Below are 27957 nucleotides of genomic sequence, written 5' to 3'. Positions count from 1 at the left end.
TCTCATGGCATAGGCCCACGAGCCACGAGAATAATCATCAGTAAAGGTGATCACGTACCTGGAGCCATCTTTGGCAATCGGCATCTCCATGATGTCCGAATGGATCAATTCGAAAATTCTCGTTGAATGCAGACGTGGCCGTCTTGCGCGGGAGTTCCTCTTCTGATGCTGCTTACCCGACATGCACGCCGGACACTGCGGCGTTGCCAGCAGCTGCGCCTGCGTCAGCGGTCGGTACGGAGTGCCGGTCTGCCGAAGGACCACCCTCAAGTCGCCCCGGTTCAGATGTCCCATCCGAGCGTGCCACAACGCTTCGGAGGCCTGGTCCACTCCTGTGCACACATCTTCTTCGAGTATCACAGCTTCACCACCGAGTTCAGAGGTTGGCGCTGTACATTCTACGCCACTTGACTCCCGAGGATCGTCAACGTCCATGGCCACCGCCTGCGGTTCCAGGGAATCTGCATGGTCATGGGTCGTCGGCGCCCTCGCCAGTTGGACTCGCTCTCGAGATCTCTTGCTCACATGGCACCGCAGGATCAGTAGATCCTCCTCCGCGTGGTAGGCGGTCCCCACGGTTCGTCCTCGGCGTTGCACAAAGACGTTCTGTGGGTGCGCCACCACCGAGTAGCGGTCTCGCAACAGCTTCGGCACGCTGATCAGGTTCATCCCGACGCGTGGCGCAAAGTACACGTTCTTCAGCACCAGGGGCTGGTTGAACTTCCCCCGGAGCGTGAGCTTCACCGTACCAATCCCTTCGGCTTCCACTGGATCGCCCGCCGTGTCCAACATCTCGCGGTGGGGCCGCAGACTGCTGAAGCAGCTCCGGTCCCAGCAGATGTGGCTGGTGGCGGCCGAGTCCAGGATCCACCGGGGTTGCGGTGCGTGGGTATAAAGGGTCGTCACGATATTGATCCTCGGTCTCTTGGAAGTCGGCGGGCCCTGCCAATCTTCCACCTGGCTTGATGGTATCTTTTGTAAGTTAGTTCTTGGTGAGCCGGAAACACTCCTCTCAGCCTTCAGGGCATGGTCCCTAGACGACTGTCCTTCTCGCTGTTTCTTCCAGCACTGCGCGACCACATGGCCGCGCTTTTTACAATAGTTGCATTTCTTGGCAGTCTGCTGCACCGTATTGACAGACGGGCCAGATGCTGCCTGCAAGGGTGTTGGAGCTTCTTTTCTCCGAACCGTCTGCTCAGCATTAGACAGACGATTTCCGATCGTGGTCGGATTCACCGGATCCTTGTCATTCTGAATGGCATCCACAACTAGAATGTATTCCGGTCCGATCTGCGTCAGTAAGATCGCAATGTGCGTTCGATCGCCAATGGATCCGGGCACGATAGCATTCAATCGATGTACGAGCAACCGTACCCGATCGACAAATTCGCGGGCACTGCCGCAGCGCTCGCCAGTGGTTTCACGAAGCTGCGCAAACAACTCGCAGAACGTGGCCAGTTCCATTCGCCGGTACCGTTCTTCGAGTTCATTCCAGAGGTCGCGAGACGTCTCAAGTCCCGCAACATGAATGCTAATGTGGGGGGACAGATACCGGAAAATGGTGTGGTAGGCCTCAGCTTCGCGGCGCGACCATTCACGGTGGCGCTCGAATGCCTGGACCTCCACTTCGAGGCGCGCCTCAATGGCGCGCTGTCTCACCGCCCCCGCGAGGTGCGGTTCCACCAAAGGATGAATGTCTGCCGTAATAGGCTTGGCGTACTTGAACAAGCAGTCAGGACGCTGGAGGTCGCCCGACACAACATCCCAGACCTGCCTGGCTTTGAGGTAGGAGGTCATAAGACGTTTCCAGGTTGCGTAATTATCGCTTCCTGTCAGAGGCTCGATGGCCGTGACGGCTCGGTCCGGAGAGTCGTGAACCAGAGCAGACATAGTGATGACTGCGAAAGCGGGGTAGATATATAATCACGATGGTTAAGATAATTTTCGGATGAGTAGAGATGGCACCCGAGATTTTGCTTCCGGGCTCATAACCTGTTGTAGTTCAGAGGTGTGAATTGTCTTGTTTTTTATTTGAGAGGGAAGAATAAGGCTATATATACAACGAGAAGATCAAGTTGATTGGAAATCAACTTGGTTCTTCGTATACATACTTCGGGATTAATTCCGGTGGTTCGGCTTGGTTCCTGATCTGCACCAGCCTTATATCACAACAGCTATCACTGCAAGTTGCCCCCCGTGGCGCGAGTGATACGGGCGCGGGAAGGGAAGAGGGAGCCTCTACAATGTCGCTCATATCCGCGTTTGATAACTCCGCTATATCAACAAAGCTCTGACCTTGACCAGATTTATTGTTATTCTTCGTTTGGAAGATTGGCGGGAATCCGAACCCCTCGAAGTCATGCAACTCTGGTCCAAGGTGACTTCCTAACTCTTTCTCCGTGCCAAAAAGCGTTGAATTATTTCTTTCCGCTGCCATCCTATTATGGCCGTCGTTTCCATGCAGCGAGCACAGAAATTCATTGTTCAAGGAGTTTGGCAAGATCGTCTGGTGAGATTGGGGAGATGGAAGCTGGTCACCGTGCTGGGTTGCAGTATGGAGTGGATTGAGGAAAGCCGCAGGGGATTGACTGTCCCAGATGCTACTCCCATCTGTGTTGTAATGAGGATGCGAACGCGAGGTGGTACGAGATAGGCTATTTGGTTGACTGCGCATTTCTGAGACACGCGCTTCTGTCTCACCTTATGTCGGGGTTCGCACGAAAATTGTAGTAGGGATGCAATAACATTTAAAAAGAGTGGAAAACAAGAAGGGATATTGTCTTACGTAGCCGCTTCTGTAATGAGGCCACAGCTTGAGTGAGATCGGCCCTTGTGGGTCGTTGTGTTGGAAGATAGATACACTCCTCGCCGGCCCTGCGGCATTTCTCGCACGACGGCTGGCCACCATCACACCGCACTTTATGGTCTCGACAGTATTTGCATGCGCTGTGACGCGCTCCTCCACCGCTCATGGTCTCTCCCAGCTCTGGGTTGGTTGTAAAAGGCAAGTTGTGTAGTTGCGCGCCAGGTAGTCCCCGCGTGCCAAGCGTTTAGATGCGGGCGGGTAGTTCATGTGGCATTTGAGATTCTCGCCCCCAAATGATCGAATAGCCCATCACAATGACGAATATAATCGTGTTTTGTTATCCCCCTTATCTTTTCGATTGGAACAGCCTCTCGAGGCTGGCTGGCACGAAATTGCAACAGTCTCTTTAGACGGAACATGTACGTCATCCTTCATCAAGCCCACCGGGCTGCCCAGATTCATGGATTATATGTATCGAAAGATAAATTCCGAAGGTAGCGTCCTTGTTGGCAACTCCCGGGTGATGATTGATGAGAATGGGGTCACAATTGAGAACAGACAGTTCCTTGTCCTTACTCCCAAGACTGAGGGGTAAAAAAATGACAGGTAGCTGCTCAAGCGAGCTAGGCAAGTAATAAAAGCTGCTACTTTCACTCGAAACACATCTTATCGGCCTTTTTGCAGGTTTTTTTAAATATAAAAAGTCAAATTATCGTTGTGAGAACATTTGGAATGGCTGTAAATCTTTCTTAGGTCTCTTCGAGAATCGTAATCGACGAGCAGTGGAATTAATGTATTTTGTTAAATACGGTGCAAGGGTGAAAAAGAAACAGAAGGCCCAATACTAATTTTGAGATATTGCTATAGATCAGTGCCATTCTTTATTGAAAATAGCTCAAATGTTATTTTATTGCTGACTAGCCCGTTGGTCCAAAAGGTAATTCTTCAAGGTTGCTTCACCTGCTGTATCGACAGTCATCCTGCAACTTATAGCACACTCTTCGTTCTTCGTTGCCGGCAGGTTCATCGGACAATTCAAGCCGGTTTTAATTTTTGAAGCCTTGATTGTTTCTCAGGTAAGCAGGTAGGAATCATTCAGCTTGAGGATTGCTTCTACGGATGGTGTTGAAACCCACCCAGGTCATCCTGAAGTGCATCTATATACTACATCTTGTCAGCAGGTTTCTTTTCCGGGCGAATAAAAAAGCGAAGCCACCTAAATGCCATCACATACGGAATTGAAAGTCGTATATTGCGTATGCATGTTTCCGCCTCTGCGCAAGTTATCTTTTGCGGGTCCACACATTCCACCCAGCCACTCCCTTTTCCATCTCTTCTTGGGGCAGAGAATCAACATAATTGACCAGGAATGCACATCCACAAAGTGCCTGAAATCCTGACACTAGAAGGGTGCACATGGAGTGAATAAATCCTGCAAAGTAGATATACCGGTCCCATTCGGCGGCGACTTTGGGCACGATAAGGCGCCGGTATTAGCGGCTCGGGCCGTGGTGGGGGCCATTCCCCGGGCTCTGGCTCGTGCCGGGATGGTGGAACGGGTAAGTGTTTCAGAGCAGGAAATAATTTAGCGACCATTACCCCAGCGCAGACGTCCAGCTCGGTACACTTCGTTTGTAGCTTCGGCCCGAATGGCTGATCAAATTTCTCGTAGCCGGTGCAAAGATCAACAAAGTCTGTCTCCAAGTGGATCCACATCATAAGGAAGATCGTGTTGCTGTTGCAGCCAGGCCCGAGCCCCACCCAAGTTCGGGAAGATCTGTTTCTGCTTGTATATGCTGGCTCCAGGGGGAGAAACCGTCTGAATTTATAACATGTTCTATTTCTTAAGGTTCTGTGGATTTTTCCTCTGTATAATTTAGAAATCCAGCCAAATAATTCACTTGACAGCACAGTTCGCCCCATAAATATTTCATCAAACCGCCGACAGGATGACAGTGAGAACAAACACGCCCGACTGCAAACCTGAAAGATTGAAGGGCGAGAATAGACGGACATCTGAGGCCTCATTGTCAGCAGAGGGGGAAAAGAGACTTGACAGTTTGGAAAATGGGACATCAAGCGATGACCCTGCACCAGCACAAAAAGGGTCCATCACTGGTTTGAAGGTATTTGGATCCTCTATGACACGGCGCCATACTTTGTCAAGAACCTCTCCTGCTAACTGCATATTCCGGGCCGATCAACTAGTGGTTCTTTGCCTACGCGTCAGTGTTGTCTACAGTTTTTCTCTTCGCCCTTGATGGAACAATCGTGAGCATCATACTAGGGCGTCAATCGTGTCTCTCAGAGCTTTGCCCTAACAAGCCTCATTATAGGTCGCAACCCTTCAACCTTCCATCGTTGAGACCTTCGAAACCGAGAGTGATCTTTCCTGGATCGGAGTGAGTTTCATATTGGGAGATACCGCTATTCTACCACTGTAAGCCACAAATCCTTCTCCTCGGGTCATGGACAAAGCGATATTGACTCAGAAAATTCAGTGGAAAGGCCGTCGGCAGATTCAACATCAAATGGCTCTTTATCTCTTGTTTGATGATTTTTGAAATCGGGAGTGCGGTCTGTGGCGCGGCGCCCACAATGGACGCGCTTATTGTCGGTTGCGTTATTGCCGGCGTTGAAGGATGCGGCGTCTATGTAGGCGGACTTACTTTCGTTGCATTGCTTACGACGGATCACGAGCGTCCACTTTATTTGGCTGGAATATATTGTGTCTGGGGCATCGGTTGCGTTCTTGGTCCTATTATTGGAGGCGCCTTTGCCCAGAGCAGTGCCTCCTGGCGCTGGGGCTTCTACATCAACCTCCCTATCGCAGCACTGTTCGCACCCGCCTATTTCATCTGCTTACCGCCCATCAGGCCACAGCCGAACAAGCCCTTCCTAGAGAGACTCCGTTCACTAGATTGGATTGCCACAATCGTGTTCCTGGCTGGGGCCACCTGTCTGAGTATGGCTCTCAGTTTTAGTGGCACGGAATACGCCTGGAGCAGCGGTTCCGAAATTGCTCTCCTCGTCATGACTGGAGTGCTTCTGATTGCCTTTATTTTCGTGACCATATTTCACCCAGGGGTGTCGGCGGAAGATAAACTCTTGCCATTGGGATTTATGCGCACTGCCGACCTCATTACGCTACCAATTCAGAGTGCTATCGTCGCAGGTGCGATGTATACATACATTTACTATGTCCCACTGCTTTTCCAGGTTACTAGGTCCGACAGTCCCCTCGAAGGTGGTGTGCGCATGCTTCCACTCATTTGCGCGCTGGTTTTCTTCGCCCTCTTGAATGCGACCTTTATGCCAAAGCTTGGATACTATATGCCGTGGTATGTCTTTGGCAATGCCGTTATCATTATCGGCTCTGCTCTCATGGGTAAGTGAGAAAGCACATCTCTTTACCGAGAAATCCAAGAGCGTAACTCCGTGCTGACATTAGGGGCTTTTCCCTCGCAACATAACAGTCACTATTAATTCGGGTACTTCTCCAGCACGCATATATGGATACACCTTTCTCATTGGTGTTGGAGTCGGCTGCTTCCAGAGCGCCGGCGTTGCTGTCGCGTCAGCAATTGCTGCACCGACTGAAGTGAATAATCCTGTGAGCCTCATGACTATTGGTAAATGACCTGTCCTATCCGAGCATTGCCTTCCTTTGATTAATATTTTCGGGTGACAAAAGCTCAAATTTGCGGCGTTCTCGCATCTCTCTGTATCGATGGAGCTGTTTTCCAGAATCTCGTTATCAATAAAATCAGCAGCGTTCTTCCAGGGTACAGCACCAACGACATAAGCGAACTCACCGCTGGGACCAGTGGCTCTGTCTTCCAGAGTTTGCGCTCGAATCAACAATCAGCTGTTATTGACCAAGTTACTGATTCGATCCGACGGGTCTTCATTTATCCTCTTGCTGTCTCCGCATTTGGGTTTATTCTTTCATTTTCCTTGAGTGTACGTTATAAAGCCGCGTGTGGAAGTTGGTGGAAATGTGTGGCTAACCTCGATCCCTTCTTTTCAGCGCCGGAAGCTATATCTTGCCGAAGGTAAAGTTGCTAAATGATTTTGCTACGGGTACAGGTGACGCATCGAGGTGAAAAATTGGCAACTGCTTTGGGGGAGGGGGGTGGTACGGTTCTTTATTCGATTCAAGTGAACAGAGAGCATTAAGGAAAAATTATTTGGATAAATAATCTCATTGTACTATACTGTCATATCTTCTTTCAATTAATTTATTGATATTTATGAAAAACAGTCTTTATTTGTATTTTACAATATTCTGTCGGCATCAATCATTAGTGATAAAGGGGCGATTGGATGATCCAACTCGCATGCCAATTTTCAACTGCACACTATATTCCAGAAGTGGTGTACAATCTATGTCTTTGTCCTACCATATTGTATCTTGAATATGAACCGAAATAGTACTTGTATAATATTCCTCTATCGAGTAGCGTTACAGCTCATGTGAAGTGATTCTCGTGAGGACCAGGTGACATGACAAATTGCTTCGTGCGGGCTCCGCGCTTGGTCCTTCCTTACTTGAAGGAATCGTTACTTGATGTGGTGCTGGAATGCCTCCTTGGTGGTCTCAACTTAATACCTCACAGCTCCCAGCCACAGCGGCCATGGAGCAGATGAAACCAGAGGTTCAACCAATTGACACGATTATTCACAGTTCATTGCGGAATCCATGTCAGCCTTTCTCTGAGTCCTTAATTCGGCGACAGACGTGTTCGGATGCGCTACGAGTGTCTGCACCCAGTAACACGTCTCTGTAACCAAATGGCTGGCTGTGGCGAGATCAAGCACTCCTTCGGGAATCGAGAGGCGGAATTCATGATCCTCGACGCGGGGAACAGAATAGAGAACAAATCCATCCGTTAAATCCCCCAGATAAATCATATCCATCTTGCCAACTGCCTCCCCAAGACGATATTCGTTATCAGGCGTGATATTCTGATGCATAATATATGTCTCGATCAAGGCATCCAAGCCCCATTCCGTGCATTGATCTCCCAACTTAGTGAACTCGATGGTTTCATAGAACAGCGACTCAACGTGTTGCGATTGTACTGCCTCCATCACCTCCATTGCCGATAGATTTGGCTTTTCTCCGGCCAACGAAACCCGCACAGGTATACTGTTCACGCACGGTCCGACCACTTCTTGGATACCAGTCGGACCCTGGGAACGACCAGTAACGAATTGCGCAAATACGCAATCATCCTTACCAGCTTGGTGTGCCAGGGTCAATCCCCAGGCAGTCTTTACAACTGTAGCTAGCGTGATGCCCAGAGGTGGCTGCACTAAGGGAATGACACGACTTGTATCCACTACTGGGCAACGCGAGAGGACTCGACAACGTCCCACATCAAATAGCGATGAACCACGCAAGGTCTCTTGCCAAAAATCCATGGCATCGCTCATTGGGAGAGATGCCGCGAAGGCCTGGTATTCGCCAAAAGTCATGGCCGGCGGCAATGAATCTGGTCCGTGCTCGTAGAAGGTAGCCAAATCGCTAAATAAGGTTATAATGGACACGGCGTCATAGTGCGTGTGCTTAATTCCAACAACAAGGGAGCTTTCACGCGTGTCATCATCCTTCATGGCAAGAAAGAATCGAGCGGGAGGCCATAAAGAGCGCATGCTCCTTTTTGTCATCTCATTGTCGTTGACAATCCATCGGCCAGCAACCTCAATTGCTGGTTCGGTACTCTCAAGGATCTCAAGTTGAGGCTCGAAATCCCGTACGATGACCTGATACGTTCTGCCCGGTGTGTCGCTACCAAACACAACAGTCCGGAGGATCTCATGTCGCTCGTGGAGCGATTTGATGGCTGACTTTAATCGACAGATATCCAGCGATCCGCAAAGATTTAATCGAAAATATTCACACGGCAGATCGAGAAAGTACCCCTGCATTTCAGTGCCGGCAAGAATATGCTGGATATTCAGGGATCCTATTCCCGGAAATTGGCACGAGAGCATCTTCAGGACAGTGCCGTCGGTATCTTGAAGGAACTGAGGAGCCCATTTTTCATTGCAACCAAGTTTCTGTTTTTCTTTGTCAAGCTTTTGAGCCAACTTGGCTATCGTTTCCGCCTCTTGAAGGGCAAGTGGGCTTAGCTCGATGTTCTCTTTGCCGGCCAACGCGGATATTCTCATTGCAGCCAGCGAATCGCCTCCCTGGGCAAAGAAGCTCGCATCTAGAGCAACTTGCTGCTTCTCAACACCCAGCACCAGCGCAACCAAGCTCTGAATTCGATTTTCCATCTCGTCATGAGCTACGGTACGGCGATTCCCCATGGAGAGACCATACTCGAACGCCTCTTCCGACGAGAATTGTGCCACCTCTGCTGATAGTAGACGAAAATCCAACTTGTCATTCGGTGTGAGTGGCAGCTTGTCCAATGGGATCCACAGTTTTGGAATCATGAATTGCGGTAAATCCCTCTGGAGACGAGTAGCGACAGCAACCCGACACGCATGTTGGAAACTTTTCGAAGGCTTGAGGAACGTCGACTTGGCCGATTCCTTCTCACAAGTATCCCCATTCATTCCCAAGAGAAAGGCAACGAGGACGGGAGATGTGCGGCTCACAACGGCCACGATCACACGCTGAGACTCTGGCAATGCATCATGGATGACATGTTCAATTTCCTCGAGCTCAATTCGTTGCCCATGGATCTTGACTTGGTTATCTTTCCGTCCCAGTATGCGAAATGATCCGTCTGATACCATTTGCACCAAGTCACCTGTGCGATAAAAGGACCACTGCGACGTACGAAACGGACGAATCCAGGGTGTATTTCGAAAAAACGCTTGCGCAGTCTGCTCGGGTCTGTTGAAGTATTCACGGCCGACATTGGGACCTTCAATGATCAATTCTCCGACAGCACCGACAGGTACTAGCCGGTTGGTGTCATCCTGATCCACAACCCAGAAGTGACAACACTCGGTTGGGTACCCTATATTCGCCGTATCTGGTGTGAAGGAAAGGCTCGACGCAAATGATGAGCCAATGCTACATTCGGAAGGGCCGTAGATATTGGCAACGGTCTTTTTCTCGGCCCATGACTGGATGTCATTCATGGCAATCTTTTCGCCTCCACAGACTACCGTTGATATGGTTGGAAAATCATCAGGGTTGAATGTTCGTAAGACCGCAGGTGTCATAAAGGTTGTATTGACATTGAGACGTCGCGTGACGCCCCCTAGATCCTGCTGGCGTTCTTGTTCCGATGGTACACAAACACACCCGCCTCCGATCAACACCCCGAGAGTCTCCGAAATGCTGGTATCAAACCCATATGATGCAAATTGCAGGACGCGTGAGGTGGGGAGATAATTCATTTTCTTTGCAATTGCTATTAAACTTGTGCTAAACGCAGCATGTTCGATCACAGTGGCCTTCGGCTTGCCTGTAGAGCCAGATGTAAAGGCAAGAATTGCCATGTTACCCGGACGAACAGTTCGGGGCAGAATGATATCTGAGGCTTTCGAAACAGTGATCCTTGGAGTGATAACTTGCTGCAGCCCAATGGATTTACCGCGATAGGCATATTGAGGAGAGCAAACCCCGACCATGGCACCAATATCACTGCACATCGTCTTCAGCCGCCCATCGGGGAATGATGGATCGAAGAGGGCAAACGCAGCGCCAGAATAGAGAACAGCAAGCATCGCGACTGGTGTCCAACCAGACCTCTCGAAGAGCACTGGCACCACGACTTCTGGACCCGCCCCAGCCTGGACCAAACGAAGGCTGAGTGCCCTTGCTTGTGCCTCAAGCTCACTATATGTCATTTTGATATCCCAGGCGCAAATGGCTTCGCTCTCAGGCTGTGCCGCAACATGGGATGAGATCAGATCATGAATGCATATCTCGATTCGACTCAATGGATGCATTGGTCCATTTCGAATATCAATCCAGGAATGATCTTCGGGACACAGACTGAGTAAGGCCACAATATATCTCTCTGGGAAACATTGAAGCTGTTTCATAAGGTGGCTGAATTGGTACATCATTCGCTGTGCCTGCCATGAAGAGGGTCCTCTAGTGCCGACAATGACGCCAATTTCAGTCGAATTCTCTGCTAAGTTGCATCTTAATATCATCGGGGACACCAAATCTGGGCCTGTCGCCCCAGTTCCGTCCTGTTCAGAGGGCCTCGTAATCGTCAAATCTAAAAGACTCCTGGACTTCCAGTCGCTCGACCTCGCAACCGGGTCACAATCGACACAGGCAGTTTTAAGGAGGCTTCGGATCTCTACCAGGGCCTCCGATGCGATCTTCTCGGTATCAATTGGGATATCGAGTGCTCGAACAGACCCTTGCGAGTATAGTTGAAATTGAACATTTTTTTTCGCTGGTGAACAGATAGAGCGTGAGTGCCCAGGCCAAGTGCGGGATTGAGGTTTCAAGTCCAGAAAGATTCTTCAGCTGCGCGGATACTGTTTCAAACATCGCGACTGAAGGCATTGTGATCCTTGAATAGTGTAAAATAGTGCTGTTTTAAATGGCTAGTGCCTCGGGGACATCAATATATATTGTGCAACAGCACTCACAGTCGCTTGTAGCATGCAACCCACTCGGTCGTGTGCCGGGAAGAGCCTGGATTCCCGCCACTCAGCCTCAAGCGATGGTTCACCGAGGTCGATGGAGCAGGGTGAATCTCAGCATGCTTCGTTGCCCCACCACGGGCTGCATTATGGGCCAGCTGAAGTGATGTGTACGCAGTAGAACGATGTAAGGAGATCTGATTCTGTCATCTGCATGATTGATCGCCCCACGCTCCCTGCCTATATTATGTGGGTCCTTGCATAAGCGCCGCATGATTGAAATAATAGAGAATCTGACGGTATCAAATATAAAGTTAATCCGTGGATAATGTGATTTGGACGCTCGAATCTGCGTTGGAACTTGAAGCAGCCTTGGCGGGGATGACGCAGCCAACAAGTGCTGTTGATTTGTTGATTCTGTCCCTTGGCTCCATCGCGCACTTTACCACCAAGGGCCAGGGACGGAAATTTTTTTGGTCAAGTTGGAAAAGTTCTACGGCCGGGCAACGGACGTGCCGCGATTTCATTCTATCGCGCTTTAGAGAAAACGAGTCATCCGGTCAGACTGCCCTGTCCTGTAGATACTGGCAGGATCCCTAGCGTGCAGAACCCTGGAACACCGCCTGACCACATGAGGTGTTATGCATGATGCATACTACGTAGTGCCAGATTAGCTTTTCTGGTCCTCCGTACTTTTTCACAGTATGTTCCAAGTAGTAGATTTAATGCTAGGTGATACAGCATAATACCGCCTCTCTAGCAATTGCTATTTCAAATGTTTGATTAAGGCACGACGAACTTGACGCAGCTGAACACTAATACTTTCAAATGTTCACCCAGCCACTTCTCATATAACCCGATGTCTCAGTCAATTCCGAAAAAAAGCACAAATCATAATACAAGTGAATAGCAGATCTATTCACCGATACATCGTGGACAGGTCAGATCTTCAGGCCCGCTGATATCATAGAGCGCAAGATTTCAATTTTGCATTACATATAGACAGAGCTTGCAGCTGAAAGACCACAGGATACTCGATCCACTACCGTGTTTGGATGACAAAAAGACGGTAACTGTGTAAGATCAACAAAGGCGTAAAATGAGCTTCACTAAGTTCATGCACATCTGTAGTTTCTTCCTCATATTGGCAGCGGAAATATGACCCCGAGTGAGTTATTGCTTTCTGTGAAAGTATCCATCCATTCCTTGCAAGTTTCTCTTATCTCAACCATCTAATTCGTCGATATCTCAGTACGACTCCACGAGATCCCAACCCAACATCATCTCGCATTAAAATGCCTTCTTCTGGGATAGAGATTTTCAGGGCAATGAAAGACACGGCACGCAGCAACTCCTTGCGCTGCCTTGTTGTTCCTCTGCGCCCCACGCAAAAACATCGGACCGGTCGTAGGCCGCGGCTATTTGAATGCGACCATACGAACTGCACAATCATTCATTGAACCACCGGCATGGCTACGTGCGTTTCGCCAAAACTTGGTTCATCCAACTCCCAGTCGCGTGTACAAAACGGGTGATATCGTTCACTCCTCAAGGCTCACTGCAATATGTTGGTCGCAAGGACCTACAGGTCAAATTGCGCGGGCAAAGCATTGAGCTGGGTGAGGTGGAGCACCATGTCCGCAATTTAATCTCAGATGCTGCCGATGCCGTTGTAGGCGTGATTAGCCTGGTTGAGGGACAAATGGAACCCCAACTTGTCACGTGGATCAAACTGGAGGGCAATGAGCACACATCAAGTTCTGCACTTGTCAACCGCCAGCCATCCTGGAGGGATGCCGTTCGCACGGCCCGTGAGCGCCTGTGTAAGGTCTTGCCAAATTTCGTGATTCCCTATGTCTTTTTCACGTTCATAGCTTCCCGACGACGATGTCCGATAAAATCGACAAACGTCGTCTCAAGTTACTAGTATCTGCATTGTCGAGAGAGCAAGTCTCGATTGACCTAGTGGCCTCTCGTGCAAAGAGACCAGTAACGAGTGATTATGCACGCCGTGTTCCAGAAACTTGGGCCAGAACTCTTCGCACTAAGCGTCTGAAAGTGGCGCAGAAGACGGATTAGTTGATTTGGGTGGCGACTCGATCACAGCCATGACGACTGTAACAGCAGCTAAGGCTGTAGGCATGTCTATCAGGGCATCGGACTTGATACAGAATCGCAGCCTCGAGGACATCTGTCAAGACCTGCGGGATTCTTCAGTCATATCAGAAGTGAACTGGGTAGTCGAAGCTGCTTGAACGCAGATTTGAATGGTTTCAATTCAATACAACCCCAGGAGACACACTGCGTGAAGGAAGTTGCAGCACCGATGATCGTCATGCTCACGGGTGCCACCGGCTTTCTAGGAAATGAAATCCTGCGCCATCCCATCAGAAGCTCTAATATAGAGACATCACTGCGTTGCAGTCCGCAATCGCCCAAGCGCCAAGTTTCCTCATTAGACAAGGTTTTCATACGTGCAGGAGATCTTAGAGAACCAGGGCTCGGCTTGGACAGAACCTCTCTGCTAAAATGGGTCTCTACATGCAACGCAAGTATCCACTGCGAAGCGGATGTCTCCTACGCCAAGGACTATGCGGCTCTTCGCTCTACAAATGTCCTATCAACTCGTCAATTGGCCTCTCGGGCCATCATTCACCGAATTTCTATCCACTATTATTGGAGTATATGGGGTCGGGTCAGCTGACCCCCTCCGTTTATCAGCGCTTGCATGTCTTTAGCTAGATCTCACACTCTCTCTTTCTCTTTCTCTCCTCCATACCTCTCGAAATACAGATCTTGTCCCTTTCGTCTGTTTCCACGCTACTATGTAGCCCTTTCTTCCCCTGGACAGCAGATCAGCTGCCGACAACTATATTTCCACTGTGGCCCCTGCTCATCTTCCGGGGATGAGGGACTTCCCCTCGGCATCTATCCGGACTCTTACGCCAGAGACTTGCAGCAGTGGTTATCTTGTCTCCAAATGGGTCAGTGAAGTCCTGCTAGAGACTGTCAGCTCCACCTACAAGATCCCCGTTACAATCTATCGCGCATCCAGCATTGTCGCTCGACAGCTCCGAGCACAGACCTGACCAACGCCGTCCTTCGTTGCTCGCGTGCGATGAAATGTGTTCCTGATCTCAGATCACAAGACGGGTTCGTAGATATGATACGTGTTAAGACATTAGCTCGAGATTTTGTTGACACAGTTTTGTCATCTTAGTCCGTTAATGGGGCAACGAACGCAGAGAATCCATTGACTTATATTCACGAGTCTGGTGAGATTCACTTTCCTATAGCGCAGTTGAGGGACTATATCGGAGAGGAAGAAGGAACACCAATTCAGGAACAGGATCCATCCTCGTAGCTCAAGCAGGCTCCTCAGTATGGTATGCCCGCCTCGCTATCGCGCCTTCTGAACACGACCGGTCCAAGTGAGCTCGATATCTTTCTTCCGTTTGTTCTTCCGTTTGTCGAAAGTCGAAGGACGCATTTGAGCCTGGATAAATAATAGGACGATTAGTTGCATTATTAATAAGAAATACTCATTGTTTTCTGTATACGTGTCCTAGCATATATTTATAGTAAAAATAGTAGATCTCAATATAGGAGTATGTGGTCAGCTGACCCCCTCCGTTTGCCCGCGCGTGCATGTCTTGGCCATGTAGATCTCTCTCTCTCTCTCTCTCTCTCTCTCTCCTCTATCCCTCTCGGAAAGAATATCTTGTCCCTTTCCTCTGTTTCTACGCTACCATGTAGCCCTTTCTTTCCCTGGATGGCAGGCCAGCTGCCAAGAATAATAAATAAATTGAAAGGCATCTGGTGCAGCGCACCAGCCGATAAATTTCCAATTCAATCATGATTACTACTCGGCTACCGGCTAATCTCATCTGCACCTTCGCAACTCATTTCCAAGGGACACCCTGGGAATATTGGCGAGTCAAGAAGACCCTTACGAACAGAGTAATAAAGAGCGGGACAGATAAATATTCCGAGTACGAGGTTCAAGTGCATCGATCCTGTCTAGTGCTATAATTTCCGGTCTTTCTGCCTTGATCTCCGTCGAAATCGACCAAATGGGAAATAACAAAGAAGGGGAAAAGAAGACAAAGCGTCAACTCGGTATGCTTACACCCGAGAAAGACGGTCTGAGCCGCAACTGTTTCTGGACCGGACCAAGTTCTTGGCCCTGATTGGCGGTGTTCGGAATGAACGGAAGTTATGGTTGTAATTCTATCAATCATGGCACCGGCTTTCGCTCTACATCTGACCTTTGTTTCACGCTACGAACGTTGATTCCATGGGTCAGACCCAGGACCGCCTGAGCGTAATATTTGGGTCCCCCAGAGAAAAGGGGCGAAATGGGTAAATGAATCCCACCCCGAGGGTATATTGAAGAGATGGATTGATGAGCTGCTGGTCAGTACCATAAAAGCAAGGAAGGATGTGGTGGCGTCCGGCGCCACTGATAGGATCCATCGATCTGTAAACAGCCGTCTCGTGCTGAGTTGCAGCTCGGGTCATACCATACGAGCTCCACGCGATCACCAGTGGAACGGGAGGCTTGGTGACGAGGTTGTGGTGAAACTCTCTTTCTTGTCGATCACATACAGATTCGGGGGGTCGAGTAGACGGGTCAACATATTTTCCAACCAAAAGGAGAGATGTCGGGGAGCCGAGCGCACGTCCAAGCAAGATTGAAAACTCACCGGCTTGGCAACCTGGGGGTTTCGGATGGTCCAAGCCCTTCCCGCGTTGGTAAGGGAAAAAGAATGTTGCCAAGATGTCAATTCCGGGGAACCCAGCAAATACTTTGTGTGACCTATTTGGGGAGGACCGTTGAGCAGCAGAACAGGAGAAGTTCAAACTTCAAAGCTGAAGTCAAAGAAAGAGAAAACTTCAAATGGTTGGGTATGGACAAAGTCACCAAAGGTAGGATTGAATGAAACCATGTGGCGCTGACAGGGTCGTGGAGTTGCATACGCTAAGACCGAGATAGGGAATTGATTGACTTTAATTCAGTAAAGTCAGTGTAATTGGACCCTATTGACTAGTTCACTAGATTTCTCCAGTCTTCCCCCGCATGTACCCCATGTTTTCTTAAATGCTGGTATTTGCCGGTTCCTTTTATGTCTCCTTTGTTCCTTCCCTTTTCTATTCTCTATCGCTTTTAACACTTTCCCCTTGACACACACTCTATCTGGCCAGATCCCTCTCAATAACCCATCATGGGGTACGTGGTCGGAAATATCTACCTTATCACCGCGGTGGCCGTCATTGGCGGTGCACTATTCGGTTTTGATATTGCTTCCATGTCAGCAATGTAAGTTGTTCGACTCCACATACGTTCCTCGGATCATCTACAATCCCCAGAGCTTCCAGACTCCACATTAGATCATCTCCACTGACCCAGTCAATTTTTGAATCCACAGTCTTGGCACTCAACAGTACAAATGCTTCTTCAACCAGACCGGTCGCAATAGTGCTGGAGACTGTGGTGGCCCAACCTCGTCCACCCAGGGTGGTATCTCCGCAGCCATGCCAGGTGGCTCCTTTGTTGGTGCTCTGATCTCCGGATTCGTCACGGATTATCTGGGTCGGAAACGAGCCATCCAGAGCGGCTCCGTCATCTGGTGTATTGGAAGTGCCATCGTCTGCTCTTCTTTCAGTATCGGTCAACTCGTTGCCGGTCGATTTATCAACGGTCTGTCGGTCGGAATTCTCAGTGCCCAGGTTCCCGTCTACGTCGCCGAGCTGGCTCAGCCCAGCAAGCGTGGCCAGGTTGTGGGAGCTCAGCAATGGGCCATCACCTGGGGTATTCTGATCATGTTCTACATCTCTTATGGAAGCAGCTTCCTCACAGGCCCTGCTGCCTGGCGGCTTCCCTGGGGTCTCCAGATGGTTCCTGCCGTCTTTCTTTTCTTCATGTTTTTCATCCTGCCTGAGAGCCCTCGCTGGCTGGCCAAGCATGACCGTTGGGAAGAAGCTCATCAGGTGCTTGCGTTGGTTCACGCCAAAGGGGATACAAGCGCTCCTTTTGTCTTGACTGAGCTGCAGGAGATCCGTGACATGGTGGAATTTGAGCGCCAGAACGTTGATGCTTCTTACCTGGAGCTCTTCAAGGGCCACATGGTCTATCGCACCCATATCGGCATGTTCACCCAGATCTGGTCCCAGCTGACGGGCATGAATGTCATGATGCTCTACATCACCTACGTCTTTGGTATGGCTGGTCTCTCGGGAAATGCCAACTTGGTCGCTTCCTCCATTCAATACGTGATTAACGTCGTCATGACAATTTTGGCCTTGCTCTTCATTGACCGTTGGGGTCGTCGCACTCCCCTTCTGGTGGGATCGACCCTGATGATGACCTTCATGTTTGCCAACGCCGGAATTATGGCGTCTTACGGAAAGCCTGCACCCCCCGGTGGAGTGGGAAATGTCTCCGAGGAGTCCTGGGATCTATCTGACGCCCATGGCGCAGCAAAGGGAGTCATTGCCTGTACCTACCTGTTTGTTGCCAGTTATGCCCCCACCTGGGGTCCCGTCAGCTGGATCTATCCGCCTGAGCTCTTCCCATTGCGTCTGCGTGGTAAGGCGGTTGCCCTCACCACAGCCTCCAACTGGATCTTCAACTTTGCGCTGTCCTACTTCGTGCCCCCGGCGTTTGAGAACATTAAATGGAAGGTATACCTGGTGTTTGGAGTGTTCTGCTTTGCGATGACGGTTCATGTGTTTTTCTGCTTCCCCGAGACTGCAGGAAAGACCCTGGAAGAAGTAGAAAGCATGTTCACCACCCCGGGAATGCGTCCTTGGAAGACCAATGTCCAGTTCCAGCATGTTCGTCAGCTGGAGTCGGGTGCGTTTCAGTCGGAGAAGCTGGCGGATATCCAGACTGAAAGTGTAGCAGAGAAACGGACCACGGAGACCCGGGTGGAGTAAAAGATGCTTTGACACTTTTGGTGCCTTGGTTGTCTCTGACACAGTTGCTCTTTCGCATGAAATAATATTGCTTGCCCCTATTGACATTAGCTACAGCTCTAGCCGCTCTGGTTGAATTGTCCAAGTTACTAAGGGGACTACTAAATTCAATCCCGGTTTTTTTTTAAATTTTACTCCCCACCCAAAATAAAGTGATTGTATTTCTTTTGACGCTCCTTCGACATCACATAATGCACATCTTCCTCTCCCCGCTGAACGCTGAAGTCCGCGGAGATTTTAACTACTATATATAACAATTTGATATATTGAACGTTACAAGCTGATTTTTATCGCTTTTGAAGGCTACTTGATCTAAAATTACTGTCTCTCCATCTACTCTTCTGCCTTGCGATCAGCCCGTTTACGTGGACTTTTTTGTTTCTTTGGATCATCCTTCTGCTCTTTAGTCCTCTTCTGACTTCGAGTTTGACTAGGAACTGAGGTGATATCTCGAAAGATTTGAAGCAGACGAAAGGAGACTGTGTATGTGGAGGTGAGTCTAGCAGAGGACTTGAGATAGACGAAATAAGACTCTTTATGTGGGCGAAAAAGAGAGAAAGTTTTTGTGTTTCATGGTGATACCCTACTGTAAAGCCCTATTTCCGACATTAGGATATGCTTGGGGGTGGAAAAGGTTAAAGTCTGAAGGAGGCGTAGGGGTTGGAAGTACTAGCGCAATGAATACAAGTCACTTAATTTAGGGGGGGGGGGAGTGAATACCTGTCGGAGGGTCATGGTATGTGTAACCTGGATAAGAAGCATGAAAAGATGGATAACCATACTTCCTGATGAACCCTCAAGCGCAGCTCGTGCTTCAAATACCTCGCCGGCCTTTCCACCACTGATCCCAGAGTGGAGCACCTCTATTGAGGAGAGGTTATCCATGGTGTGAACAACAAGCTGTGAGTCTTTCACTCCAGTCCTGCTATTTTGGGTTTCAATTCATGTCGTGGCTGTATGGTCGGTCAACGAATTGATTCAGACTATATCCGGATTCCAATCAGCATCCAGGGGAAAGGTATGAATAGAGCGGTAAGGAAAGAGAGAGGATCGAAGAGAGAAGGAAACAGATAGCCGCACTGCTCAGCGCTGGAATTCCCGGAGCATTCACACCGTACAAGAGCAGAGGGGGAGTGATAACTACCTAGTTGAGCTCATTGAAATCATTCAAAAGCAAGTCGATGGTTTGTTGAGAGTCCTCTAACTTATATGAAAATCACGGGCTCATATAACTCTCAAGTGCTCTGATCGTATGCGCGGGCAGAATCTCAGTAAGATACTGGGCTCTATGATGATAACCTGAAGGATGGTAAGTGAAGTATATGTGATCGGGGATGAAGGCGATAAATGGTTAAGTAGCCCACGAGGGTCACCCATATGGTATATAGGAAGGAGAAACGGAAAGAGAAAAGGAAAAATGGAAGTAATTTCTCTTTACACCGTGCAGTGAGGTATATTATGAAGAGGTAACTATTGGAGGATAGTAATGAATACCTGAAGTTACTATGGATAGCGATGAGCTAGACCTATTTGGGTCGCAAACAAAATATGCCTCAGGCATTAAGATCTCGAATGACGGTCATCGCTTCGCAGTCAGAGCTATCCTTGTGCTTGCAAGACCACATACTTGACAAGAATTGCACGATCTGAGGCCATTTGACACTCTCGTGGTCACATTACAAATCTCATGGAAATAGGAAGTCACCTATCATTAATGCACCAATCGCAGGCAGGGGTTTTTCGCCCCCAGCAGTTTCAAGATCTGCAAGCTAAACATGTTCAACTTGCAAATTCCTCGACTTCAGCCCCACACCGCCGTTCAGCTGCCAGTATCGCATAGTGTGATGGTCACGTCTGTGAAATTGAAAAAGATCAAATCTCTCCTTCCGCTTTTTTCCCATCCAAGAAAGCAAAAAGCGGCTGTGTCGAAGGTGGGCTGTGAAAATCATTGGCCATCATGCACCGTCTTCATTGCATATTGCCAAGCCTAGAACCAGAATACCGGGCTCTTGCGCTGCATTTGCGTGGTTATTACTGGTCACCCTGAATGATGGTACGTGATTCGACTGGGCGGACGAGCCCAAAAAATTGGTAGCGTTTCCCAACCCGCAGTTGAAGCCGTGTTTATTCATAAGGAAATCGGGGGTTTGTTTCGTCACTTGCCTGAACTCATCTCTCTTTCAATACCTCTACCCTTGACCGGGCGTTGCATGATTCTGCCCTATGGAGGATTAGTCCGAAAAAGGGCTGAAAGGGGATGACATCTTCACTACATCAACTTGATCTGCATTTCCTCCGGCGCTAACTTGCGCTGCCATCGATTGTGTCTGGACACTCCCCTCTTACCCCCCAGCCGTTAATTTTTCTCCCGCCAGTACCCACCGCATTTTGGAACCTCTTCTTCTTGGAATCCGCCTTGTTCACGTCTGGAATCTTCACCCAGGAGTCGGTGTCGATTAAGCTGGTAGTTCCTCAGCCACAGTCTCATGTATGCTATTGAGGTGCAACAGCCTAGCTGTTGAACCTATTCTTACTTATACTTGACACTGTCACTACCTTTATTGATCTTTTAATATCGCTTTGCATTGGCTGGCTAGAAGTTTTGATACCCTATCTTCTTTTTTGTCCTCTTTGTCACTATCATGGATCAGACTCCAGAATCGGTTCGTCGCACTTCTATGGTACCTTCTTTGCCAGGGGATGCCCACGCCCTGGAATCAACATTCCCATACTTGTCACCCGCTCCCATAACACCATCTCACGTACCCAGATTCCCCACATCGATTGGCTTGGGCATCACAGGATGCGGCTTGGACCCTCAGTTCGAGACCATGGACTATTCTGGTCAAGTCCCATTCTGCTACGGCGGCTACGGCTTACCAAAAGCCATATCCCCAACACGCTATGAGGCGCATGCCATGAGCGCTTCCCCAGGCTACTATTCTCCCGTTGAAATGGGTTCCCCCCCCACAACATTACCTGGTAGCATGCCAGGCTACTGGGCATCCGCGTGCTCGGGGCCGACAACACCACCTGATTTCGTGCCATTTGCTGCTAGTTGCGCGGGAGGTCTTTGGAATACGCAATGGCTCTCGGGGTGCGCTACTATCAACGCCCCGACATTGACGCTTGACGCTTTACCGGTCGCTCCTACATACTACCACCCTGCAGCAAATGTGCCGGACTATGCAAACAGCCTTTATTCCGCGAGTCTTAACGACTATCGATCTACTTCCACTTTGGACAGGTCTACCCAAGCTCCTAACGCGGCTATGCTTTCCAACTTCAAGAGAAGAATGCGCCCCGGATACCCTTGCCGTATCTGCGGGAACACTTTCACTCGGCGATCGAATTGCGTGGAGCACGAAAAGAGACACGATCCCAATTTTAAGCGATCCCACCCGTGTGATGAATGTAATAAATCATTCGGACGGAATGCCGATCTCAAGAGGCATATCAACAACGTGAGCAGAACGAGAGCTCTCCTGCGCGTTGATGCTGATGAAGATTCAGGTCCACCGCGGTATTCGCAAACACGCTTGTAATGGGTGTCACCTTCGCTTTACACGACTGGACACGTTGATAAGGTGAAAACGAAAAATTTCGATTTAGCATCTACTTGCTAACAAATTTTTCATCTCAGACATTCGAGTGAGTGCGAGAAATGCACCATCAGCTCCACCAAAGGAGAGATGCGCGCCCCTCAACAAGCCGAGAATGGCTGGTTAGTCCCTCCTCGATCACAGCCTCCACTGCGCCAATTCTCTGGTTACAGGTAATCTAGCGATTGGTTTCCCTCGAGTTGGTCTGCCAATAGTCACTGTGGGGGCTTTGACCATAGAGTGGAGAGAACCATTCTGGACCTGTGTTGATGTATTTAATTTTAGCATCCGACAAGACTCTCCGAGATTTTCGATTTTATAGCGTTTCGGATGGCTTTTTGTGTAATTTTCAAGCATCTTGACATGGCGATTATGATTCAAAACATGGATTAGCTAACAAAGCAATTTTTTCTGTATTCCCTCGTTGAATTGAACACTTTCAACGTTGTGATTTTAATTCTGAATCGATCTGGGGCGAGTTAAAGGAGTAACTGGATCTCACGGCCTAGTGGGCCCACAAACTTCCTTCCGTTCAATCAAGACTTCAAACCTGGTGTACAGCGGGAAAGTATAGTAGAACTGGCAAACGGTCATTTGATTAAGTCAAGATTCGGTGAAACTCCCAGGGAGAAAGGAATATATTGAACGTGTCGCAGGAACAAGCAAATAAAGCCCTTTAATCCAATATTAGCTATGCCTTGTCAATTCCAAAAATCAGTCAACTCGAGAGCCCCTGGATCTATTTTTGTATCGGCTGCTAGATTCCACCTGAACGCCCAATCACTCGCTAAGACGGGTCATTCCGGATCGATCAGCGGGGCAATCTAAATTGAATTTCTCCAAAGTCACCAAACCGCTAAGGAGGGGAACTTTTCCTAGTGTCCGGGAGATTATCTCCTCCACAAGCGCTTGGTCCGAGCTCTTTCCTCTGACACGGAGTTATATTCTCAGGAAATGAGGCATTTTTCATCATAATGATGTCCAGGCATATTTAAATCGTTCCGTTTGTGACCTCTCTGGCTGCGGGATTTGGTGAAAAATGGCATCTTCCATTCAGTCAATCAGATATGACACAGTGGGGCCACTGTAACCCCAATTTGGAGACTACCTGCATGTTCAGTCAAGATGATCTCGAATATCCATTGGTCATTTCCCGCCACTCAAAGACGACCACTGCATGCATTATGATCGGCGGGTTGGTAGTGAGCTTTGACTCACGGATAGAAGAAACCGTTAGACTAATGAATCCTGATTGATGGTTTTGATATATATACATACCGAACTGTATAAAGTATTGGGTATAAAGGAGAAGGACATATTTATTGACTGCGTGTACTTATTGTCAACAGGTTCTGCCACATTCAAGGAGAAATGCAACTTTTCCCTGTTGTCACACCCTAGCTTGCTTTCTAACTCGATTTGGCATCTTTTGGCGTGTTACATGCGACAAAGATACGGATTGTCTGCTTGCAGCGCCTCAATCCCCACGCATATTTTTTATTCAGACACGCTCCTGATAGCGGAGATCTCCGTGCTCTCTTCGCACAGCTAGTCTGTTAGCCTCGGGCGTCGATGATGATCGCCATTTTTACAAAGAAAGGTGACAGATACGGAGCCTGAACTAGAGATAAAATCGAACAAAGAAACCCAACCCGGTATGTAATTCCTATTATCTGACCTCTTGATATCCTAGAATTTCATCCACTCTTCGATTGCATCCATCAACCCCGCCGCGTTCGAGCAATCTTTCTAAATTCTCCGTCAACACACTCTCCTCTAAGACTTCCTTGAAGCCGTCCCGCCCACAATGCCTCAGTATTGACTTCAATCCTGGCTCATCGTCATCAAAATATAAACGGGGCAAGAACACGCTGGAACAGTTCTTGGCCATCCCAAAAAATGAACTGAGCTGCCCAATGATCCGCTGATCTTGTTCGCCCTTAGCTGGTCTTTCACGTGGCAGTAATCTCTTGTCGAGCACCAGTTGCAGCATTCTCATCACTTGAGCGGTACCATGGGCCAAGGGCTGATGGTAGGAGTGGCATGCATGTGCAGGTATTTGGCCACTCTCAAGGATATGTGCCGGTTCGCACTTCAATCTACGATTAAAAAACATTGGAATGAGGAAGGGGCCCAGTGTCAACACAATCTTCTAAATGTCTATGAGCATCTCTTTGAATCGCTGACCATGCGAGCACCCTCACTATCCATCAATTATTATCTAACATTAGTATCTGGGGATGAGTCTTCAACACTGAATCAACTCGCACTCAGTGCAGTCGGGAATTTGGATGAGTTCATGAGACGCTTCATTACATGCATGAGCTTGATTTACGAAGGATAGTAATTTGGGATCGGCCCGGCGATCTCTAAGATGATCTCGCCGACAACATACACCTCTGTGGACAAAGTTGCATCTGGAACAACGCCGAGGATCCCCCAGACCAAGAAATCAAGAGATGTCCCACTGCTGGGTTGGATGAATTCTTGTAGAATGTTGAAGACTGATACCCCGCTGAATGTGGTGGTGCAAGCGTACTCATACTCGCCGTTCGGGACGGGTTCCTGGTCGAAACCCGAGTGCATGTTTGATGAAAATCGTAATTTTGGAACTTTAGATCAAGATATGATTCTTTTAATTGTTGGTTACTCCGAGTCTATTCAAACACTTGCAGTAGATCAATTTTATCAAGATCTGCTAGGCCGGGGAACAGTCGAGGGACCAGCTGACTGAGGCACAACCCAAATCTACACATTAAGCGAGCGCGATATATTCTTGCTTTTGATTAATTTGAAGATCAGTTCGAAGGAGGAAATAATCGAAGTCTGATTTCTAATAAATATCCCCACTTCAATCGAGAGTCGAGACTTAGCGCCTAGGGGAACATATGAAATTTTTTAATTCAGCTATGATAAGTCGAAGATCATCTAAGGTCTACAAATGCAAGTATAAAACTATTGGCTGGCGCTGCAGCCTGACTTAGGAAGTGTTTCATGAAATTCAGGGCTAATCACTCATAGGATGCACACAAGACTCTTCTATTTTCGGATGTTGAACATCGTTCGACTATGGCTTATCAGTTGCCACCTCAAGTGCTGCTATCTGCAAGCGGAAGATTATTTTGTACGTATTAGTATGCTGGTTTATTCTTAAGTGATATCCATATTCACAATTATTTTCTCACGAGACATCAAGTATTCTTCCATCATGGGCCTCTTTAGCTCTTCCAAATCTAAGGATCAGCTTGACCGAGCACCCAATCCGCAAATACAAGTGGTCAGTTATGTACAGTGTTAGTGCAAAGTCTGTTTAGGTATCTCTACTAAGCTCTATCTGTGCAGAACTATCAAACCCACGCCGCGGACACTTCCACGTCCAACAGAATGGCCTACAATCATGAGATGATTTTGCTCATCAATGTTGAGAGAGGTCTTCATAAAGCGCCTCCTCATATTCCGGCCAATGTACCCAGGATAAATGATGCTGCAAATGTAGCGTCCACGCCTATCCCAAATCACCGGTTTTGCCCGGAAGAATACAAAAAGCCACGAGAGATCTATTCCGCGAGCTGGGTACTGCAGCGAATATCCGAAGAATGCTTTATTTTTTCAAAGCCAAGGCCCAAAGACCGGCAGGTCCCATACTGTTATCAAAACCTCGAAGGGGAAATGGAAGGAAGAAATGTTCGAGGTTGGATATACTTACAAAACTACCGACCAGCATGAAAACATACAACGTGCTCAATCATCCCAAGCCCAAGGAGAAGGGGGACTATAGCCAGTAACCACCGACTCATCTGTCGGATAAGGGCGAGACCAAAGGAAGAGTGAAGGAACAACTCTCTTCTTCCAGCGATGAGACTCGATAATTTCGGTCCACTTGTCTCCATAAGATGACCTTTGTCTCAGTTGTACGGAGTGGTGTGTATGGCGAAAGACACGAGTACTCAGGAAGTGCTTCAATGTTTGAATGAGCGAACATCTGAAAGGCTGATTCTCATTTTCAAGTAATATTTTATAAGTGATTTTATATATATGCAGACTCTCGATTCTATATTTTCGGCAATTTGCTATTCCCGAACTCCTCTCTGAATATTCAAATCTGGATATTATTAAACGTGAAGAGTACATTGATCTATGCTGAAACTTCCACCTGGCTGCCAACTTTGGGGTTGGAAACCTTGAGAGACAGTCCAAAGAGCTGATTGAATCTCTCAACCTGCTGCGCCTTTGCCTCATACCAGGGGCCAGTATGTCCCTCAATCGGTGACAGACCTCGTTGGTCTCTCTCGCTATTCACCCAAGCAAGAAGATGATTCACATAAATTTCTTCTTCCCCCTTGAGCGAATGAAAGCTTCGCCTATAACCCTTGATACGGACCTTTTCCAATAACTCTTCTCTCATTTCCGTCTCTGATGGTAGATGCACATTTCCGGAAAAAAACTCCACGACAGCGATAGCTTGGAATTCAAACAATGTGAACGTCGCAGTATAGAAGGGAATACCCACAAACGCCAAGGTCGGATCGGGAATGTAGAAAATATCTCGGTGCAAATTGTGGACCTGCGTTCCGTCTGTGACTAGTGTCGAATTATCCGCCTCAGTAACAGACACAGAGTTGTTGTTGTATTGGGGGAAGAACGGCAATGTCATCAGGTAGCCCGTGCAGAGCACAACTCGATCGATATCGTGCAGGGTTTCACCTGACTTCAAACGGACAGTTATTGGTAGATGCTGGTTTTGATCATCTGCTTCATGAATTTCAAATTTTGAGACCTGCTCGATTCTCGTGGCATTTGCAGGGAGTGCCGCCGCGGGGACGTCAAATGCGCCACCTCTGGTGCTTTGATAAATTGTTTGGGAAACTGGGCTGATTTCTCGAGCGATATCCATTGCAGACACACCGCCGCCTATCAGAAGTACATTCTGTGTTGATGTCAGTAAAGGGGGTTGATAGATTTTGTGCTGTTCAGCTGACCTTTCCTTCGAATCCTTCGGAATTTCTGAAAGACTTGGAATGAGTAATCTTCGATGGCCATTTTTCTTTCGCCTGGGCAAGACCTGGGATATCAGGGACAAGTGGAGTGTGGTAATGGCCGGATGCAATGACAACGGCATCAAATTTCTACTTTGAGTTGGCAGGTAGCTTTGTAATGTAGGGAAAGATACTTACCAGTGATTGGTGACTTTCGACAAGTTCCCCGTTATGAATGTCTTCTTCCAAGATAGTCCAGTGAACATGCCACTGTTCATCCTGCTTGTAGATTTCGGTAACTAAAGCCCCGTAAATGGTCACATCATTGACCCCCGTTTCCTTGGAAGTATCTTGGATGTAATTTTTCAGCACATTATGGTTGACATAATGCGGAGTTCCCTCCGGCCAGGAATTCAACGTGGTTCGTAGCAGTGGCGTTGATACGTTATTGGTCAAACCTTCATAACAGGGACTATGATGATCAGTAAAATTTTCAGACTCAGTTGAAATTTTCATACCCTGGTGGTGCATGTAGTAAAGTCTGTCGCTCCTTCCCTTCACGGCCATCCTGAACGTATCGCTCCACATCAAGTGGTTTAATTGATGGATAGTGAGCTTCGATCGGCACTCGTTTGTCATAGAGCCTGAGTAAAGGTTGGCTTCATAGCTTCAATGGCAAAAAAGGGTCTCACCAGTTTCCGCCTGCTGCGTGATTTCTTTCGAAGACAGTCACCTCTTTACCAGCTGCCAATAGATGGGCGGCACTGACAACCCCCGAAATGCCTGCTCCAATGACAGCCACACGTTGGATAGCATTTTCAGTCATATTGAATGTAGTGACTAGAGTGAAAGTTTCATCTTCAGGGTGGGATATACATTATTAAACGCCAGATTATCGATCTTATCTCCACTATTGGTCATTGTGGACTATTCTGACCCAAGATTTCGCAATCGAAGCTAGACATGGACAATAGTACTTCCCCTCAATTGACATTTGATTACAATTCAAGATTTATCTAGT

At 48.3% G+C, this 27957-nt stretch overlaps 7 protein-coding genes across 7 annotated transcripts; 4 read left to right on the top strand and 3 right to left on the bottom strand.

Annotated features, from left to right (window-relative positions):
• Positions 1–4755: 4755 nt before the first annotated feature.
• On the top strand, positions 4756–6878 carry N7520_008584 (DNA repair protein RAD50; the record flags this gene model as incomplete). Its single annotated transcript, XM_057142518.1, has 7 exons — positions 4756–4932; positions 5015–5077; positions 5143–5246; positions 5308–6194; positions 6283–6438; positions 6501–6769; positions 6837–6878. 7 exons carry the CDS (start codon positions 4756–4758, stop codon positions 6876–6878), a joined length of 1698 nt encoding a protein of 565 aa, XP_056991806.1.
• Positions 6879–7483: 605 nt separating this feature from the next.
• Positions 7484–10624, bottom strand: N7520_008583 (nonribosomal peptide synthase; the record flags this gene model as incomplete). Its single annotated transcript, XM_057142517.1, has 1 exon — positions 7484–10624. One exon carries the CDS (start codon positions 10622–10624, stop codon positions 7484–7486), a length of 3141 nt encoding a protein of 1046 aa, XP_056991805.1.
• A 2182-nt stretch (positions 10625–12806) lies between these two features.
• On the top strand, positions 12807–13307 carry N7520_008582 (AM-toxin synthetase; the record flags this gene model as incomplete). The annotated part of the gene is made up of 1 exon (XM_057142516.1): positions 12807–13307. One exon carries the CDS (start codon positions 12807–12809, stop codon positions 13305–13307), a length of 501 nt encoding a protein of 166 aa, XP_056991804.1.
• Positions 13308–16605: 3298 nt separating this feature from the next.
• On the top strand, positions 16606–18319 carry N7520_008581 (sugar porter family MFS transporter; the record flags this gene model as incomplete). Its single annotated transcript, XM_057142515.1, has 2 exons — positions 16606–16700; positions 16810–18319. 2 exons carry the CDS (start codon positions 16606–16608, stop codon positions 18317–18319), a joined length of 1605 nt encoding a protein of 534 aa, XP_056991803.1.
• A 2681-nt stretch (positions 18320–21000) lies between these two features.
• On the top strand, positions 21001–22137 carry N7520_008580 (uncharacterized protein; the record flags this gene model as incomplete). The annotated part of the gene is made up of 3 exons (XM_057142514.1): positions 21001–21822; positions 21872–21945; positions 22002–22137. The coding sequence occupies 3 exons, from the start codon at positions 21001–21003 to the stop codon at positions 22135–22137; spliced, it is 1032 nt and encodes a 343-aa protein (XP_056991802.1).
• A 2154-nt stretch (positions 22138–24291) lies between these two features.
• On the bottom strand, positions 24292–24546 carry N7520_008579 (uncharacterized protein; the record flags this gene model as incomplete). Its single annotated transcript, XM_057142513.1, has 1 exon — positions 24292–24546. The coding sequence occupies one exon, from the start codon at positions 24544–24546 to the stop codon at positions 24292–24294; it is 255 nt and encodes an 84-aa protein (XP_056991801.1).
• Positions 24547–26095: 1549 nt separating this feature from the next.
• On the bottom strand, positions 26096–27762 carry N7520_008578 (putative FAD dependent oxidoreductase; the record flags this gene model as incomplete). Its single annotated transcript, XM_057142512.1, has 5 exons — positions 26096–26887; positions 26940–27086; positions 27135–27408; positions 27455–27580; positions 27629–27762. The coding sequence occupies 5 exons, from the start codon at positions 27760–27762 to the stop codon at positions 26096–26098; spliced, it is 1473 nt and encodes a 490-aa protein (XP_056991800.1).
• Positions 27763–27957: the final 195 nt, after the last annotated feature.

The sequence above is a fragment of the Penicillium odoratum genome, assembly GCF_028828045.1.
Source record: "Penicillium odoratum strain IBT 22623 chromosome Unknown utg000006l_segment0_segment0, whole genome shotgun sequence".
Classification (NCBI taxonomy): Eukaryota; Fungi; Ascomycota; class Eurotiomycetes; order Eurotiales; family Aspergillaceae; genus Penicillium; species Penicillium odoratum.
Note: the sequence above shows the minus strand (reverse complement) of the source record. Positions and strands in the feature narration are given on the sequence as shown.